At 40.2% G+C, this 19,525-nt stretch overlaps 1 protein-coding gene across 1 annotated transcript; it reads right to left on the bottom strand.

Moving 5' to 3' along the window:
- Positions 1–3,396: 3,396 nt before the first annotated feature.
- On the bottom strand, positions 3,397–16,713 carry LOC134498019 (caspase-14-like). Its single transcript, XM_063304130.1, has 7 exons — positions 16,414–16,713; positions 15,675–15,751; positions 13,719–13,874; positions 12,113–12,329; positions 10,025–10,126; positions 5,572–5,681; positions 3,397–4,920 (listed from the first exon to the last, which is right to left on the bottom strand). The coding sequence occupies exons 1-7, from the start codon at positions 16,694–16,696 to the stop codon at positions 4,792–4,794; spliced, it is 1,074 nt and encodes a 357-aa protein (XP_063160200.1). The 5' UTR covers positions 16,697–16,713; the 3' UTR covers positions 3,397–4,791.
- Positions 16,714–19,525: the final 2,812 nt, after the last annotated feature.

Raw genomic sequence — 19,525 nt, forward strand, 5'->3', positions numbered from 1 at the left:
GAAATTTTTCTAATGTTTGCTAATGTTTAAAAACATATATATGCATCCTCAAAAAATTGTTTCTCCAAATTCATCTCAGGTTTTACTTTATGTGCTTTGACAGCCCAACATCCTAGTTTATACCCGGAGTGGATTAGCAACCTCAGCTGCAGTTGTGGACAGCAGCCTGGTATTTTAGCAAATATAGAACAGGCAGTGATAGAGCTGGTCCTGAATCAGAGCTACAACATTAATCCAAGAGAGTAGTCTGAACAGGTAGGTAGCTCTGTGTATGATCAAGGACTGAAACTCTCCCATTTGACTGAACAATACACTCAGCCACCTAAATCATGCCTTTTTGCTCTGTTTATAGATCAAAAAAAGGCCTTTGACTGCATCTTTATAGCAACTGTTTGGAACAAATTCAGTTGACAGATACATACAGTATTACAGGCACTCCACAAGAACACCAGTTTGATGGTGAGATGCACTATAGTTGGGCACCTCTCAAACATGAGCCCAACCAGCAAGGGGATTAAACAAGGATATATTCTGGCTCCTGAGCATGGAAGAGTTTCTTCCCCCAAAACTGACTAATAGATCTGTATCTGTACTGCTTTATGCAGATGATGCTGTTATACTATTGCAGACACCAGTAGGTCTTAGAAGAGCCATGGGACCACTGGTCCATTTCTGTAGGGAACACTATTTACATACTAAGTATGAGAAAACAAAAGGCATGCATTTGCAAGGGGCTTCAAAAAACTATGTTGGATCCTTGAAGGACCCAAGTGGGAGGATTCTTTGTTTTAAGTACTTGGGTTTCATGCTACATTATTCAGGGCAGCAATACACTCACATCTCCCAGATTTCTGTGAAAGCTCAAAGAAATTCAGCAGCAATCCTTTCTTTTTCTCTGGAGGCTCACTCTGTATGTCCTAGTATGTACTGGTTAACTTGAAATTCATTGAAGCCAAGATGCTGGCACAGCAAAGTAAACTAAGCATAATTAGAGGCCTTTTTACTATACATAGTACGTTGAATTATATACTGTGTTTCCTTTTATGCAGTCTGGATTTATGAACCATAATAACGTTTGTTTGTTTGGTTGGTTGGTTGAATTGTTCCTCTACAGTGTTTCAGTTGTCTTGAAAACTGTAAAAGATGAACTCTAGCGCTAGGCTTTAGAAATTTAATAATTCTAGGAGCAGATCTCCATGAGAGATTGCCTTTGGCTGTAAGCATCCATTATCCCAAGTTTAAAGTCAAGCAGTGAGACTTCCATGTAGTTTAACACGGGCTTCTGTCGCTCAACATTCAAACGTAGGTTAATTATTTTTAAGTTATTGCTGATAAGTTGCCCTGTACTTTAAGAAATTTGGATAGTAAATTTTTAATGAGTTTATCTTGAGATTGATCATTTCCTTCTAAAGCCTTAATTCTGGTTTCATAGGAAATAAAAATGATTATTTCCAATGCTTCCAAGCCTTTGTCAAATTTGAGACTGAGCTTTCATGAATTTCATATCCCCCTTAGATCTCAGATATGCCACTTCCAAACCTGGAAGATTTTGCTTAAATTGTACTTGGAAACCAATCAGCAGCTGGTGCAAGGCCTGCATTATTGATGTTGTGTGCTCCCAATGCTGGGAGCTGCAAGATCTTTGTCCTAACAGATTATAGGAATAAGAAATGCCAAATCAGGGGACTGGAGGGACTTGGTCATGCATGGATATACCATGTGGCCCTTACTACCAGTAGCTGTTACAATCTGCAATCCTCCACATTCTTCTCCTTCTTCTGTGGCTTAAATTACTTAAGAGATAAGAAATAAACTGCAGTATTTTGTTTTATATCCAGCTAGGCCACTGATTTCAGATGATATGACAGGCAGCATTTACTTTTGTTGCTCTGCTCGTCAGGTCAGGTTGTTACTGTTAATTGTCTCATGAGAATTCAATTTTTCTTTCTGTCCTCCTTTCTTTCTTTCTTTTTGCAGAATACAGCTTCTGTTCTTAATGCAGTAATTATAGTGTTGTTTTACTGTGTTATTATACATCTGTATAATAAGGAGTGATAATTTTACTAGCAATCATAGTTGGGAATGATGGGAAGAAAAGTGAAAAACAAAGGTGGCTGCCCATCTTGGGCTAACATCACTCCTTAAGCATCTTAGTTACCATTATTGCCAATCAAAAGAACAGTAGTGTACTCCTCAAAGTAGGTAGAGACAATCAAGCTGCTTCCAACTTCTGAGGCCTTGAGGCCTAATAAAAATAACAAAACAAGAATGCATACACTATAATGTAGGATTTAAATATTTTAAGTTAATGGGGATGTTCAAGTATCAGTCAAAATTCAGGCCAAATGTCCTTTTTAGTTTTACCTTGGTTTAGATTCTCTTTTCTTTACACATGAATGTGGCTATTTTTATGTTTAAAGATATGCACAAATGGGCCTCAAGCACATGGCTGTAACTGCACAACAGCAAGTGGCTCTGTAGTTCAACCAAACGTGAATTAAGTGCAAGAAATGATAAATGCATTTCTATAATTTTACTTAAAGAAGGTAAAGTCTCTGTTGAGTCAAACTCAATTCCTGGGGACATCAACCTGTCCATGGAGTTTTCTCGGACACAAATTAGAAGTTTACCTTTGCCTCCTTCTAGACATCCAGAGTCTACCTTGACTGTTCATTGGAAGGACAGATACTGAAGCTGAAGTTCAAATACTTTGGCTACCTAATGCAAAGAGGAGACTCACTGGAAAAGACCCTGATGCTGGGAAAGACTGAAGGCAAAAGAAGGGGACAGCAGACGATGAGATGGTTAGATAGCATCACTGATGCAATGAACATTAATCTGAGTAAACTCCGGGAGACAGTGGACAGGAAGGCCTGGCGTGCTATGGTCCATGGGGTCACAAAAAGTTGGACATGGCTTAACGACTGAACAACAACAAAAGACATCCAGAGAGGGCAAATGAGGAAATGTACAAACTGTGTTCCTTTTATAAAGGTGTCACAATGTCTCATGAACAAACATCAGGAGTAGAGCTTGCATCATGATGGCATGATGATCTTACATCATTTTGATGAATTTTCTAGATTCTGCAGATGTTGATTTCCCCAACCTTTCCCCAACTCATTTTGACGGGAGGCTTGGTATGTACCACTGGTCTCCTCTCCATATAGTAGAAACTATAGTAGAAACTGACATGTTGTCTGACAGAAGAGGAAGCTCCCATTATTTGACAAACTAAGATCACATATAGAAAAACCTAGGTCTCTCATCATAATTGCTCTATATGTTAATGAGGAGATATTTTCTTTGGCAGATCAAACTATAATATAAAAAGAATGAAACTCGTATTTCATTTATTTATTTAAATGAAAGGGAGGGAGGTTGTTGTCCATTTGCATATGGACAACATAATAAACAATAATTTTAAACTTCACCCCTGAAAACATTCAACATAATTCTAAGTATTGAACAATATATGTGTTTCAAAGTACAACCCCACTGTATAAATTATTTTATTATATTCTGTAGAGAAAAAAAATAAACAGAAAACACTGCAAAAGGATGATGTTTTATAAACAAAAGACATTGCAAAATAGTTTCTTGGCAGTAGTAGTTCTTACATTCTTCCAAGGTTCTACTCTAGAAACTGATTTAAGAAAGTAAAAGACCAGGCCTGATCCATTTTTTCCTTTATTTAATATATGAGTACGAATATCAGAAGAAAATCAGCTGTAAACCAGGCATCTACAGTAGATTAAAGAACATTTTAAAAAATGGTTACAATACTGTAAGAACAATATGGCAGCTATTGCTCTTGTGAATGAAAAACTTAAACAGATCAGGAAAGAGAATTAAATGAGTGAGTATAATGTTAGAACTGAAACAAACAAAAGCATCATAAAGATTAGTAAAGGTAAAGGTTTCCCTTGACGTAAAGTCCAGTCGTGTCCGACTCTAGGGGGCGGTGCTCATCTCTAAGCCTTGGAGCCGGCGTTGTCATAGACACTTCCGGGTTATGTGGCCAGCATGACGACTCGGAACGCCGTTACCTTCCCGCCGAAGCGGTACCTATTGATCTACTCACATTGGCATGTTTTCGGACTGCTAGGTGAGCAGGAGCTGGGACTAGCCACAGGAGCTCACCCCGCCGTGCGGGGTGTAATCATAAAGATTACACCAGCAGTAAATATGCTCTCATTTGTTTCAGTTGTATCATCATACTCTAGTGACTAAAGTTTAGTCTTAGTGGCTAAATCTAAGAAAGGTCCAGCCTACTTTGTCTACTGCAGATCGTATAAAATCTTTTCCACAAAAAGTGCTGATTTTTAGTTCAGCCACAGAAGTTAATTAAGAAGAGAGAGATGGCCACACTTCCCATGGAATAAAATGCCAGCTTTTTATGACAAAACTACAATACCTGCCAAAATTAAACCCAAATTGCCTAAACTTTGGATAATCCGGGGTTTGTATCAAAGCCCACTTTGTCATTTACAACAGTCAGGTTCTTGTGATTTACCTACAAATCCATAATATTTGGTCCCTCGGTCCCATTTTAGGAGGATTATAGCTTAGTCATGTTTGGATCACCAACCTTGAACCCTTCTAGCTTTATGTAATATGAGGTTGAGTTGAATAAGAAAACTTCCTTCTCAACATCTTCTCTGATCTCCATTTTGTGGAAAGCTAGAAATATAAATGAGTACCTATTCTAATGTAGCTACTAAATTTAAAACCTACTTTAAAAGACTAAATGGATGTTCTTGTCCAGCCACATTAACTTACATAAGAAATTTATTTTAAAAATAAAGCTTTGGTAAGAGTGGATTCTATTACTGAACAGACTTTCACTGTATCCTCTGTATCTGTATCCACTGTATCATCTGAAAGCCAAAAGTCTTGTTTCACCATCTTGCTGTTAACCTGAAAAAAAATCAGAAAGGCAAAAATATCACCAAAAGCCAACTGAAAGAGTATACTCTGAGGTATTTTCTTCTACTTTTGTTTCTTCTGCCCCCCCCTTTTCTTATGGACTTTGTAGTTATATATCTTACTAGAATTAATAAATCCTAAAGAAAGAAAATAAATAGGTTAAATAAGGATCTATTAAGCCAGGCTAATCAGAGCTGTATGCAATTGTTCAGAATCTGATTACTGATCATGAGATAGCAAATATTGTTATCTATTTTTAACTTTGGGGACAGAACAATGGAGCCATTTATTCAGGACCAGGAGATGGCTATCACTCAGTAGAATGACCGTAAAAGTTCTCAAACAGAGCAGGCCTGGTTTACCACATTTTGGAGCAAGCGAATCTGGCCACAGATTCAGGAACGGAATATCGAAACGGTCAAACCGATTGGGATTCAGGGAGCTTGCTTGTATGTACAGGGTTTGCTTTTACTCAGCTAGCTTTTATCTACCAGATTTCTCCCCACTGATTTCTTAGACATGATGGAATCCTCCTGGGCTATAAAGAGGCCGAGGAATTCAGTATCACCTTTATCTGCGTATAAATGAGAAGTAAAGAACAGATTTCCATAATTTGTGGACAGCCAATTAATGTAAGTTTACCTCTGTGAAAAGATCCCAAATATGCCAGTTCTGCCAGTGAGCTGAAAAGACCTCATCCATAGCAGTAATCGTTACTGAGCCTTTTTCAGGATGACGTAAAGACACGAGTCCTTGAAATAAGAAAAGCAGAGTGGCTTGTTAGGCTTTTTAAATCCATTTATGGACATTCCAATAATATTAATGGAACTGAAGTGAATCAAAATTGTGTCTCTACTTTTTGGGTACATTATGGAATGATGTTTTCAAATATAGCCTTTTCTTTCCAGTACATGGAACTACAAATCAGATTTGATGTGTGAGGAAATTTTGCTGTGTAAATCAGCCGGCTGGGATATCAGCCCAATTCGAGGGGAATATGAACGAAAGACCATTTTGCCTTAGAGCAGGGCTACAGGATCAAGATGCTGTAAAGCTAGAGGACTTCTGGTGGGGACGTGGCGGTCTGAACAGTTGTGCCCGCGGACTCCGCGGGCAGAACTGACGATGCGGCAATTTTTTCGGGCTCAGGCAGGTTTTTCCTGAAGCCCAGGAGCGTTTTTCCAGAGAAAGGAAAACACTCAGAATCACCCCATTTGTCCTTCGGACGGCTGCTTGCAGCCAGAAGAGCGCAAACTGAGTTCACGTTTGACTGGTAAGAGCAACCGGGAGGCTGGGGCATCACCATTTCCAAGCCGCGCTGTAGCCTTAAAGGGACATTAAGACCGGCCACCCCATTTCTAAATCACCCAATTTATTTATTTTTTAAAGTATGCACACCCTAAGAGAGGCTTTCTACAGCAAGGAGAAACTGGTTCTTTTGGTGCTTATCATTATTCTTGTGATTAATTTTTTTTTTTTTTTTAAGTTTTGGACTTTGCTTTCCATCCAAATACTAAGGAGGGTTGAGGGTATGTAATCGTCTCCCCGTTATTATTTCTGTACTAAATTTAAAGATATTAGCGGTTCCCTACACATTAAATCTGCTGCTTTGAACTTTCAGCTTTCTGCTGCGACTTTCCCTGGGGAACTGTCTGTTATCTTACTCTCAGTTGTGTAAACACATTCCAGAATTTTTCTATTATCTCCCACTTTCGCTGGTTAAGTACCTAGGGGGTACTGTAATCTCCTGCATGAGACATGGAGGATTTCAACATGGAGGAGGACTTTTTCTGACTTCCACTGAAATGTTAAACAGATGCTTTCTGATTCCTGCCAAGCTCTTATGCAAGGCATTCAGGATATTGTGGAAAACATGAGGTTTAAAATGTGTCATCTGGTTGGCGATGTCATGGATGAAATTGAAGAATTTAACAGCAATAGAAATGTTTCTTCTAACAGTGAGATTGGGGCTTCTGTTGAAATGCTGGATGAAGCTTGGACAGTTGAGTTGAAGAAATCTAAGGGAGAAATCGAGCTGCAAGCCACAAGTGAAACTGACTTTCTGATGGAACGCTATGGAAAAGAAGGGGTTATTATGTATGGGAAGTTTTCCGAAGAGAAGTCAGACCTTTTCAGGGGGGCAATTGGGTTGTTCGATTTCTTTTTGAAAAAAGCTGTGTGTATTTTGAAGAAATGTAAGCGCTCTGGTTTATTTTGAAGTGGGGAAAGGGTTTAAGAATATTTATCTGGACTACTTTTACGGTCTGGTTGACTTCATTCATTTTTAATGATTTGGATTAAGATTAAGGTATAAAAAATAAATAATAATAATAAATGTTTGGGTTTGGGTTTAATATGATTAAGATTATGATAATGGTTGTATTATTAACTACAATGGCAGACAATTCATGTGTTTTTTTAGTTTCATCTTTATTATAGTAGACAGGAAAGTATAGATTACTAGTAGGAAGGAAATAATTAAATAAATGTTATCCTTGGGTGGGGGAGTTGATTAGGAGGTGTGTGAGGTGTGTGTATGTATGTGTATATAGTATATATTCTTCTTTTAACATAAGGGGAGGGAGCAATTGTATTTACTGATTTTTATATTGTGCCAATGGAATGATTTATAGAAATAATGTGAGTTTGGCTTAATATAGAGTACGGGATTGATTGTGGAAGACTGTCGTATATCCTTGCTGTTAAAACTTGGAAGTCAACTCTTATTGTAACTTTTAAAAAGAATTATCTCTTGTGTTTCCTCATTTTTTAAGTTTTTTTCTCTTTGTAGCTTTTTGTTTTTCTGTAGTTTTTATCTTTGTCTGAAATCTAATAAAATTCTTCTTAAAAAAAAGATATAATTGTAAAGCTACATGGTTTGCAGTGTTCTGCTAAACTGCACTCCACAACCGTCTGCTTTAGCAGTAAAGATGGGAGTGTTTTCCGGAAGGGCACAGGAGTTGGCCTACAGACATCTCTGTCCTAGACTATACTGGACCTCATTGTTCTAAACACAAGGCATCTTTTGGGACTTGTGTGTTACAAGATAAGTGAAGTATTATGACACAGTATCATGTTAGGACCCACAAGAGAGGAAATGCGAGGCCCCACATTCTGGGCCATGAGGAGTTTGAAAACCTCTTGTCGAGATGGTAGAAGAGTCCCAAGTACACAGCAACTGATATCCTTGCATTACAGGAATAGTTCATTATGAGTTCTATTTTTTTTAAATTTAAATACTTTAAATACTCACATACTCATAGGCCAATACTGTACATTACAGCAGACTGAAACAGCTTGATAGCTACATTTACTCTCTAACATGTGGACAAGCATATTATTTCTAATAACGATAGCAGAGAGATACTGAAACATGGAGATTGGGGAAATGATAATTTTGATTATGAATCTAAAATGCATAAAAAGCCTCAAGCTGGTCAAAAACCTAAGAACACTTGTATAAAATCGCTACTGGATGTTATAGCCAAAGAGGTTCTAGCACAGCAGGTTCTCCCAGCAGAAATTAAATTCAGGGTCAATCATTATTATTAAATTACTGCAGAACCACCTGCAATTCAGTGGGTAAAAAGTCTCTAAATGGTAATAAAACCATCAGAGCCACTGGTCACAAACCCCAGCTTGGTAGGCATCATCTTTAGGATTAAATTTTGCGTGAAACACCAAAAGTGGGAGAAAGAAGCTTACCTCGTACCATGTATAGGACCAGGATTTTTATTCAACAAGCACTTTTCAAGGTGTTAACCCTTCGTTTTGAATGAACAAGATAAATGGATCGTTTTACTCATGAGGCAAGAAGATAATTTAAGAAAAGGAAATGGGTAACTTTAGTCCTGGGAAAAGCTTCAATTACACTGAAGATCCAGACCTAATGCTAGATCAGGATGTATGACCTTGAAGGCTAAGGGATTCCTGAATTAGTCTTTCATCTGTACTAAAAGACAAAAATGACTGAGGCCCCAAACTAAAACAGAGACAGCTGATACCAATCAAAGAGATAACTGATGCCTGTGCCTAAAAGCAGTTATAGAAGTCAGAACAAAGTGTAAATGCAATTTTAGAAGAAGAATTAATGGCCTTCAGGATGGCTCAAAATGGATAATAACGAAAGAATCAGTAGTATATTCGGGAAGCAAGAAGGGAAAATTCATTCTTTTAAACCTTGAACGAAGATATCAGGGTAATCTCAGCGGAAAAATACAAGGCATAACTAGACTTCCGGTTTGAGCTCTCAGGTAACACTGCTCCCAGCCTTCTGGTTTATCATCCAAATACCCTTATTCTCCTCTTTCATCCATTATTACTGAATAAAGAGACTTGGCTGGTTCTCCTCTAACAAAGTTAGTGATTATTGCTGGTTGCTGAGATGTGCGTTTAGCACAAATGGAGCAAAGGTCATCCACCACTGTTGCAATGTGGCAAGAAGGTAAAAACAACCATGTTTTCTGGAAGAAAAACTATGTCGTAGCTGGAGATATATGCCAGAAATGATGGATCTCTACTTCTGGATTTCTACCCTGCAATGCTCCAGGAAATGAAGGACAGTAATATTAGTCGAACATCATTCAGTTTGAGCAGGCAAAAGTGTTGCTGCTGACACTTCCTAGGATACACGGGGGTGGTATATCCAGTTGGTCCTGCAGCTGCCAAATGTAATTGCTAAGCTACATAAGTTGCCAGTTAGGTGCCAGAAGAAAAAGTGGTCTTTCTGGGAATATTGTCCATTTTTTTCTCAAACAATAGGGCTTCAAAAAGTTTAGCAATGCCTTCTGAAATCTCCCAAGGGAATGATACCTCAAGAAGGTTTAGCATATATGAGGAGAAGCTTTCTAACTCTTCCCAGCTTTGGCTGCTTCATAATTACTCTTTAGAAATTCACCCTAATCTTACCAACATTAACTGTGCGAACCCTATCCATGTTAACTCAGGAGTCCATTCGATTAAGAACAGTGGGGCTTAATCATGATTTGGAAAACAGTTGCAGTCTAAGTACTCTGGAACTTGAAGCTCTTTGTCAATGGGGTTGGGGTACATATGCAATATGCTCATTGATGGCAGTCCTTTGAGTTACTCTTACCTTTTTGACTCCAATATACAATAAAATAATCACTGGCTGTAGGCAGTTTCCGCTTTGCCTCAGTCTGAGTATCTGCTTCTACTGCTCCAGTGTCTTTGTCAGCTGTGTTATGAGATGGCAATACTTGTAATTAAAACCATACAGTTGCTGTCACTGAATTTGTATGAATACTAACATCATGGTAATCAAGTCCTTCAGTATACCTTGAATAGAATACTTCACTGAACAAGGTCAACAATTAAACTGACTAGAGAAGCTGATGTGATATTATAGAATATCCATGAATATTCCAACCAATCATGGAACAATGCTGTCAGCGACACATTGTAATGGGCTGTGAGAATAACCTGAGGAGCAGCAGGAAGAACGGCAGCCAAGGCAATGGTCAGATAAGAAAAAGCAGGAATGTAACTTGAGAAAATGTCTCAGACTTGACCCTCCCGAGTTCTCTTTAGGATAAAGGCAAGGAGGGGGGAGGCACATTCAGAGTTGAGAGATTCTGTTACTGTAACCCTATATTAAAAGTAGTTTTATTATCCGTAACTTTGGTGCCCAAGTCTGGTCTACCTCAAAGGGCTGACACAAATGTTCACAGCTTCTTCCAGGTAAACTTCTTCTTTAGCTTGAATTAAAGCTAGAAATAAGCTGGGGAGGGGAATTCTCACTCAGTGCCAAAGGCAGGATAGTAGAATAAACCTGAGAAACTTTTCTGGTGATTATGGATTAAGGAAAAGGGGGCTCCAGTTTGCCAAGGCTCAAACTTGAGGGAGCCTGTGTATTAAAGGCTGTAATTCTATACACACTAAATCCTAGTAAGCAAGTTTTTTTGACCTCAGTAGACTCTGTTGGAAAGCAAACATGGCTACAAGAAAGCATGAAGAGTAGAAAACAATTGACTGTGGCTTCTAGCACAACTGCAGCATTGCAGCGAGTAGCCAATTTCCTCTACTTGCTAAGCCAATCAGTACAGTGAAAAATGTGACTGAGACAATGAGTGTTTGGTCATCATATGAGCGATGCCTTGGGATTAACAACTATTTCCCTCACTTCGTTTAAAGAATGAACTCACCTCAGACCATAGAGGCCTCTGGGGAATGTGTGTTCAATGGAATTGATTAAAAACTACCGTCAGAAAAAAGGGTTATAGCCTAAAGAGCCTTGAGCTGGCAGACTCAGAATGCAGTTGAATAGCATATTGCCTACTCAGCATACCCACAAGTTAGTTGTGCTGAGGAAGGTCGTAAGAACCAAGCGCCAGGTCAAGCCACCACTGTAGGAGAAACCCAGTAGCAAAAGCTTCCTCATTCATTTACTTTAGACAGGTTTATATCAGCTTGTAACAAGAGATTTTCAGGCTCTTTTCATCATTCCCCACCTTTTTATAAGGCTGATGTCAGCCCTCCCAGGTAAACTGGACAGGAAATATGACGAGATGAGCTAATTCTACTCTAGTGTAAGGCTACATTAACAAAGTCTTGCAAGTCTGAAAGTACAAATCTCCCACCTCCCTGTTTACCACTTGAATAGTCAGGGGGTGTCCTTCCTAAGTTTCTTTCTTTGGCTGTTACTCTGTTGCAGGCTCCTTCCTCTTTTATCTGATTGTTCCCTAGGTGGCATCTCTTCCCCTGTCTTCCAAGGCCACCCTCACATTCCATCACATCTGGCTCTTATGAGGTTATGAGGAAGCTTTCTCACACATCAATTTCTTTCCCTGACTTGCAGCACAAAAGCCTTTCCTCACTATTTGTGAACTCTGGTTGTGTTCACAACTGGTAAACTCTACGACGTTTAACCACAATCAACTGAAGGTGACAATTGGATGGGTTGACACAACATGCTAAGCAAAAAGCAAGTGAGCCACATTTTCCCTTAATAGATAATACTTTTTTGCACATATGTACCAGCAGTCTTCCATGCCCAGAGATTAATTTTCTGATCTATTCTTTTGAAATTCATGTGTGGACCTCAAATTTCTGTATAATGCACCAAAAGTACAAAATGAACCATCAGTTGGCAAAAACAGAATTGTCTTAATTATATTAATAATAATATTTTTGAATGCATGCAACAGTTCCGAGGTATACTCACTTCCTCGGAAGGCCTGAATTATGAATATTTTAGGCTTTCGTTGGAGCTCAGGACATCCTATATTGTTGAAAAGTGAAAATATTTCATCCAGATTGATTTCTTCCCCATTCAAGTCACAAATATGATCTCGTCTTCCATGGCTCATAAGGATAATGAGGCAGCAGCTGGTTGAGGTGTCAATATGCTTCCGGAACTTTTTTAGATCGTCCATTAAATCCTGTTAAAGTGACCAACAGTATTACTAATCACAGATATAACATGTAACTTTTGTCATTCCTACACAGAGATTAAAAGATAAAACAGTTGCTTTGCCAGGGTGATAAACAGACAAGAAACAAAAGCAATCAGGAATCGTGAATGAAAAGGAAAACAAGCAAATTCAGGTTCCACTGCCAGTCTGTTAACATTTATACCCCAAAGAGTATGATATGATCTTGAACTGCAGAACACTCTGCTTTGTTTTGAACAAACTTCCATGGCTGCTGTTCTGGATATCGCAGTGTTCTTCCACACACAGTACATACATGCAGTACACTGTCCAGGTCCCCTAGATGAAGTTTCCTTCAAGTCGAACCTGACTTGTGTTGGCTTGATGGTCACACCCATGCAGTTCTCTTGGCAGCAGTGTACACATGCTCTGTGATTGCCTCATTTCAGGATGTCCTTTGATTTCCACATAGCATAGCATAGCAAGTCCTAACCAGGCCTGATCTGACTTATGTTCCAAGTCCATACAAGTCAAACAGGTATGAGTCTTGTTGAGTCTGAGTCTCCTGAGCAGTGCTAAAGGCCAGAATGTGCTTTCTAGAAGCTCTCCAATTCTAGGACAGCGGACAGTTGAGAACGATGTACGTCCTGACAGGGAGGAGAGAGCAACTCCTTCTCTGGGCAATGGAAGCACCAAGTTGCTCTCTCCCTGCACTGTTTGTCCTGGGACAAAATGGTGCAATTTCTCAAATGCCCTTGGCTGCCTTGTCTATGGGAAAGGACACACTTTTCCTTCAGTTCTGTAATCCAAAACCACTATTCTATCTACATTAATGCAGGCTTCTTTAAGCTAGCTTGGTATTGAAACTGACAAGATTTCTAGCTTGCTAAGAAGCTAGCAGCCAAATGGACAAGGAAATTTTCCCTTCCCATAGAAACCCAGGTGGCTAGAATTCTAGGAGGCTGGGTTCTTTTTTGAGAGGGTTGATGGAAGAAGACAGAGTTCATTTCCACAGTAGCCAGGAAAGAAAAGAAGCCTTTTTCCTTCATGAGAAGCGCAGAAATGGCCAAGGATGGATGGAATCTTCCACCCATTCACCTTTATTGCCCCTTTGGGGAAGTGGCCAATCCTGGGCCATATTAGAGTTTTTGATTTTCACAGATGGAAAGAAGTTGCTTATTTCTTATTAGTACAATTATAGCACTGCATAGGAATCATTTTAATTTTCAATGGTTTGAAATTCTGAAATCCACTATCAGTATTACTGTGAATACCAATGTTTACTGAATTAATTCTTTGGTATTTAATGCATTCCTGGCCTTAATACTGTGACAACATTTGGCAGTTCACTGTAAACGTCTGAAGATCTCTTCTTAAAGTACAATTTTAAGAACATACCTTTTTGGAAGGATCTTTGCAGCATGGTAAAGGAGTTTTAAACCTGCATGTCTCAAACAGTTTTTCCATTTTTTTAATATCCTGTTCGAAGCCATCTCTGTTTTTCGTTACACACATCATGAAAGCAACGCGCTGATTGCCCATTTCATAGCGTTCCTGAAAAGTATTGTTGAATATTTGTTGAAAGTCAGTTGAAGACTTTCAAAATAGCAGTCAAGCTGTTAAATTCTCAAGAACATCATAAAAGACAGGATTTCTTTTCCCCCAAAAGAGGAGGTGGGAGTTTTTTGTAGCCCCTCTATTTAGTGTTAACAAGCTTCCAATAACAACAGTTTGATCACAACCATCAGTTGATTCAGTCAGCAGCAAGAACTGACCTGCCCATTCACAGAATAGCCACGGACAGTCAGAAAACCTGTTTTCTAAGAGTTAAACTGATGAGGTAAAAAAGAGTGAGATTTCCAAGTGTTTATGCCATAAATCTGACCAAAAATAATTCTTCATAATTGCACATTCTTAGATGGCAAAGCAACGAAGTTCAGACTTGAGTAACTTGTCTATGAAACTGAGCGTTAAGCAGAAACAAATGAATGAAAACATTACGCACTATTTTTTCAGGGATCAGAAGCCAAAACTGGTATGGTGTGGAAGAGCCATATTAAAATAAAATATACAAATTCTTGTGAGATTTTAGTAATCTAGCCCCAAGGTATCTTACGAAAATTTGGCATTTCATTTACTACCTAGGAGTAGCAGAGACGTCATGATGCTAGTGGGTATCATGGAGCCTGGGGAGGGGACACTGCGTTGGCTACCCACAGGGGAAAAAGAGAAAGCATTTCTTTATCACTGAATGAATTTTAGGCATCTTAAGCACCGCAAGTAACACTTACTGAGAACCACTAAAATGGTGAACATTTCCTACAGAAGCAAGTCATCTGCTATGAGAAAATCATTTGTCTGGCAGTATTAAAGTTTGGCATTATGAAAGAATTACTTTCTGCACCCTTGTTCATGATGGCAGATGGATTATGTTCTGACATGTCTCTCCACTTCTCAGGAAGTTGTACCTACTTTGAAAATGTTGTTGCAGCAGCTGCCCGTCTTTATCTAAGAAAGGCCTAAGCCCTTTCCGGCATGTTTCTAAATCAAAATGGCCCCAGAGCCAATAAAGAGAATGGCTGAGACTGGCCCTGTGCATCCAGGTCTCACAGTTTTTCTTCAATTAAAATCTAAAATGAATGCAGAAAACTAGTAAAGCAGGGCAGCTGGGCTGGCACCAAAGAAAGGATCTCCAGCTCCTCAAACACAGGGAAGATGCTTTTGGAGACAATGTCCAAAGAAGGACACGTGCTGAGATGTTGGTGGTCAAGTGGGTTCTTGAAGCATATCACTGAAGTGCCAGGAAAATTGGTGTCCCCCATTCCTTCCTCTAGTCAGGGCCGCAACTGGGGGGGCAACCGGGGTATATGCCCCGGGCTCCATGCTGGGGGGGGGGTGCCATAATGAGCGCTGGGGTGTGTGTGGAATCCATGTTTGCCCGGGGTGACACAGACCCTAGTTGCGGCCCTGCCTCTAGTGCCATTCAATCTCACAACACCACAAGTGGAAGGGTCCACAAGTCTTGCTAATTGTGAATTCTTTGACTTTTGGACTCTGAACTTGAGTAATATGCCAAGTTTTTTTTAATGATTGTAATTCAAAAAACAAAAACTTGTTACCAGTTTTTACTTTTAAAAGAAGCTTACAAAGTGAAAAGTGTAGTTAGTGCAACATGTTACAGGGACTTCCCATCCTAAACAATGATGATGGCTGGAAATACCACAGACAGAACACCTGTTTCTAAACCAAGAAACAGGCAGTGCTTGATAAGTATATGAAGAATCCCCACGAAACAGCAAAGAACCATTAATTTAAATGCCCCAACTCTTCTGAAAAAGGAATAGCCCAACTCACCAGGTGTGATTCACCTTCAGCAGCATACTCAAGTTTCCTTTCATGCCTTGGGTTTGGTTGCCTGGGTACAGGTGGCTCTTGCCCACCAGAGAGAGACAGAGACAGTTCAGATGCTATGATGTTATTTTGATACCCGAGTTAGTGATGCCTGTATAGCGTTTTCATAGTTACTCTCTAAAGACCCTGTACTGCTTTACACCCATACAGTTGTTAGAACGAGGCCATAAAAATACTCCGGATCAGTCGAAAGCCCATTGGGTTATGACGAACTCAAGAAAAAAAACAAAAACTAGTCCCACCCCTACGGCATCGTTGCCCTCCCCGACAACTTCCCCTCAAATCTAAGACTCTACAGTACGGTAGTCATTTCTCTACAATGTCACCAAAAGGTGTCTCGGTTTTAATTTTATTTTAAAGGGGACGGCCGTTTATTGGAGCGCCACTAGATGGCGCTACGGCACCGAAAGTCAGCGCGGAAGAGGCTGGAAAAGCAAGCGGGTGCGCGGCGTTCAAAGGGAAGAGAAAGGGCGGAGCGCGGAGACAACGTCTGGGGCCTCCTGAGCGGAAAAGGAGCAGAGGACGGGGACCGGAGCCAGGGAGGGAAGGAGGGGGAAGGGCACCGTGGAAAGGCAGGAGGACGGGTGCGGTCTGCACCGCTGCAAGGCCCAGGTAGCGGGAGGTCGCTGGAATCCCTGAGGCGGTCTTGGTCCTTCACGCGTCCTCCTTCCTTGGTACTTACCCCGAGACTTTACATACTTCCCCACTTTACCGAGCAGATCCCGGCGGGGCAGGCGGTCTAGCGCCTCCTCGAGCACCTCCACGGCCTGCTCTGGATAATGCTGCACAAGGAGATCCGCAAGCTCGTAGCTGCTATTTTTTTCCTTCAGCGAATTTCTACTAATTTTGGGGATGCCTGTAGCACTCTCTTTCTCCGTAGAAACACTTTCTAAGAGAAACTTCAGTCGCTCGAATTCTTTCTTGTCCAACTCAACTAAGACACGTTCGATTCCGTCTTTCTCCATTTTTTAAGTTCTGTAGCTTGACGCTCGGTTTTACTTTCGCAGGAAGTTCGTGGCCAGTGCGTCACGGGGGAGGGGGAACCCTTCCCTCCCTTCCCGACCCTCCTCTCCCCCTTGTACCCAGTGTAGTGCATAACAGTCTGTTCTATAGAACAGCCCTTCAACAGAGAGCCGTCTGGGAGTAGGTGCCTTCCCAGTATGATGGACTCAATTTCTGTAACGCTAGTTGGGTAGGAATTGAAGAAGTTGAAATCCAGGTCTTGTGCAGAGTTTGCCTGAGAGTGAGCAAGGTTGCAATAGAGCACACCTTAACTCCAAGGATGCCGAAACTATGCCCCAGCTAAGGAATTGCAGACCCTGGCAGTGCTATTTCCAACTCTCCCTTCTCTTGAGGCAGCACTGTGTGAGGTGTGCAGTGTCCGGATCCAGGGGAGGAAAGATCCTTCGGATCTAGCATGGGTGTGCCCTGTGCCTGTCAGCCGTTTCTTAAAGAAGTTGCAACTTTTTCTGCATCCGTGCAGGCAGCTCTACACCGTTAGGGAGATGTGCATTCACTCCCTCCTTAAAGCCTCCAGATGTATGTTTTCCTGAACCTGCATGGCTACAGGGAGGGCACAGGAAAATGCTGCACACCTCCTAAATGGAGCCTCAGGGTCAAGATGCTCCTATTCCAGAGGCCAAATTTATTATGCCATCCCGTGCTTCTATCTCAAGCAGTTGCATTGCAATCCCAGGGTCTATTTTTATATCCCTGTTTTAATGTGTCTGATGTGGGAGCCAAATAGTATAAAAGCTGGAATGGGCCCTATATAAAAACAAAAGGTGCCAGAAACATTGGGCTTTATTGTTCAAGTCAGGTTTGCCTCCTGGCAACTAAACAGTAGATTGGTGCATGTTGGCAACAGTTTGGAAGTGATTTGCCAATACTTTCTTCCCTGAGCTAACGAAGTGACCTAGCTGGCTTTCATGAGAAGAAATGTCAGGTCTCCCCACTGCTAGTCCAGTGCCTTTAAGCGCTATGCCGAAGTGGATGTCACTGGGGTTTGTTAGACTTCTTAAATGTTTTTCTCACGCAACTCTTTCAGCAGTACAGTTTTCTTAGCCTCAGGACAATCGGAAGCTGTATGTAATAATAGTAGTAATAATAGTAATAATAAAAATAATAACAGTAGCAATAAATTGGGGTAAAATCATTAAGAGCAATGGAATTGAAATGCCATCAGGAACCATCTGGATGAAGCCAACAAGTATCTGGGCATTTTACAGTTGGATAACATCAAGCACGGACAAGTTAAAAATGTGATCAGTAAAGAATACATCCTAAGAGTAAGAAAATTGCTAAAGACAAAATTGAATGGTGGAAACACCATCAAAATCATAAATACCTGGTTCATACCTGCGATACAGTATACTGCTGGAATTATTAACTGGACCCAAGCTGAACTGGACAGTTTGGACTGAAAAACAAGAAAATTGATGATTCAGTGTGCATTACATCCCCATAGTGATATTGATAGATTATACCTGCTCCGCAGAAATGGAGGCAGAGGTTTACTTCAAGTGAACCAAACGGTCGAAGAAGAAAAGCATGCATTGGCTCATTATATAAAAGACAGCCAAGAACAAGCATTGATAGAAGTTAAAAATTGGGACTCACTGAATGTACAGGAAACAAAACATGAATATTAAAACAATGTAATAAAAACACAAATAGAATGCTGGCAAGGAAAACCATTACATGGTCAATTTCTACAAAAGATCAAGGGGAAAGGGGGTGAAGATAAAACCTGGCAATGGCTTACAACTGGAACATTAAAAAAAAGAAACCAAAGGCTTGATTTTGGCTGCTCAAGAGCAAGCTATTTGAACAAATGCAATCAAGGCCAGAGCTGAAAAACCATCAAATGATTCAAAATGCAGATTGTGCAAAGAAGTAGAAGAAACAGTAGATCATATACTCAGCTTGTGCAAAAAGATTGCACAAACTGACTATAAACAATGACATAACACAGTCGCCAAAATGATTCACTGACATATCTGTACAAATTATCGTATGCCAGTAATGAAATATTGGTGGGAACATGTAGTTGAAAAACTAGTTGAAAATGAGCAGGTTAAAACATGGGATTTCAGAATACAAACTGATAAATTCTGGTGCATAACACACCAGATTTAACTGTGATTGAAAAGAAGAAAGTGTGGCTAATTGATGCGGCAATACCAGGGGATAGTAAAATTGAAGACAAAGAATTGGAGAATATTAGTATCAAGTTCTCTAAATTGAAAGATGATGGCATAAACCGGCCATGATGGTCCCAGTGGTGATTGGCATACTGGGTACCATTCCAAAAAACCTTGGACAGCACTTAGAAAATCTGCGCGTTGACAAAATTTCAATGTGTCAATTACAAAGGCCTCACTGCTTGGATCCCCACATATCCTACCCTGATACATTATGCCATCCTAGGTTCTTGGGAAGAACTTGATGCAAATGAAGGCCAACACCAGCTAAAGAACAGGCAGCTGTGATTGCACATTGTGTATGTAATAATAATACTAATAATAAGTTATTAAATTAATATGCTGCCTGAGTCCCAGTGACTCTGAGCAGTTTGCAATTACTAAAAATATTTAAGAACAAAAAACAATACAAAAAGGACAAAAAAGGCACAAGACAGAAGAACAATTATGACAAAACAAATCTGGAGGGGAACAGGAAGGAAGAAAGGGGCATCAGTCATCCTCGCTAAAGGCCTGGGCAAAGAGCCAGGTCTTTAGGGCTCTCCAAAATACCATTAGGGTGGGAGCCATTTGAATTTTGGGGGGAAACTC

This window comes from Candoia aspera, chromosome 4 (genome assembly GCF_035149785.1).
Source record: "Candoia aspera isolate rCanAsp1 chromosome 4, rCanAsp1.hap2, whole genome shotgun sequence".
Lineage (NCBI taxonomy): Eukaryota > Metazoa > Chordata > Lepidosauria > Squamata > Boidae > Candoia > Candoia aspera.

What these genes read in the sequence shown, in the direction of transcription:
- LOC134498019 (XM_063304130.1), bottom strand. Translation starts at nt 16,696, where the DNA reads ATGGAGAAAGACGGAATCGAACGTGTCTTAGTTGAGTTGGACAAGAAA. An exon ending in CTGAAGGTGAATCACACCTG is followed by an intron (nt 13,875 to 15,674) that starts GTGAGTTGGGCT and finishes AATACTTTTCAG; the next exon opens with GAACGCTATGAAATGGGCAA. An exon ending in GCAAAGATCCTTCCAAAAAG is followed by an intron (nt 12,330 to 13,718) that starts GTATGTTCTTAA and finishes TCACTTTAACAG; the next exon opens with GATTTAATGGACGATCTAAA.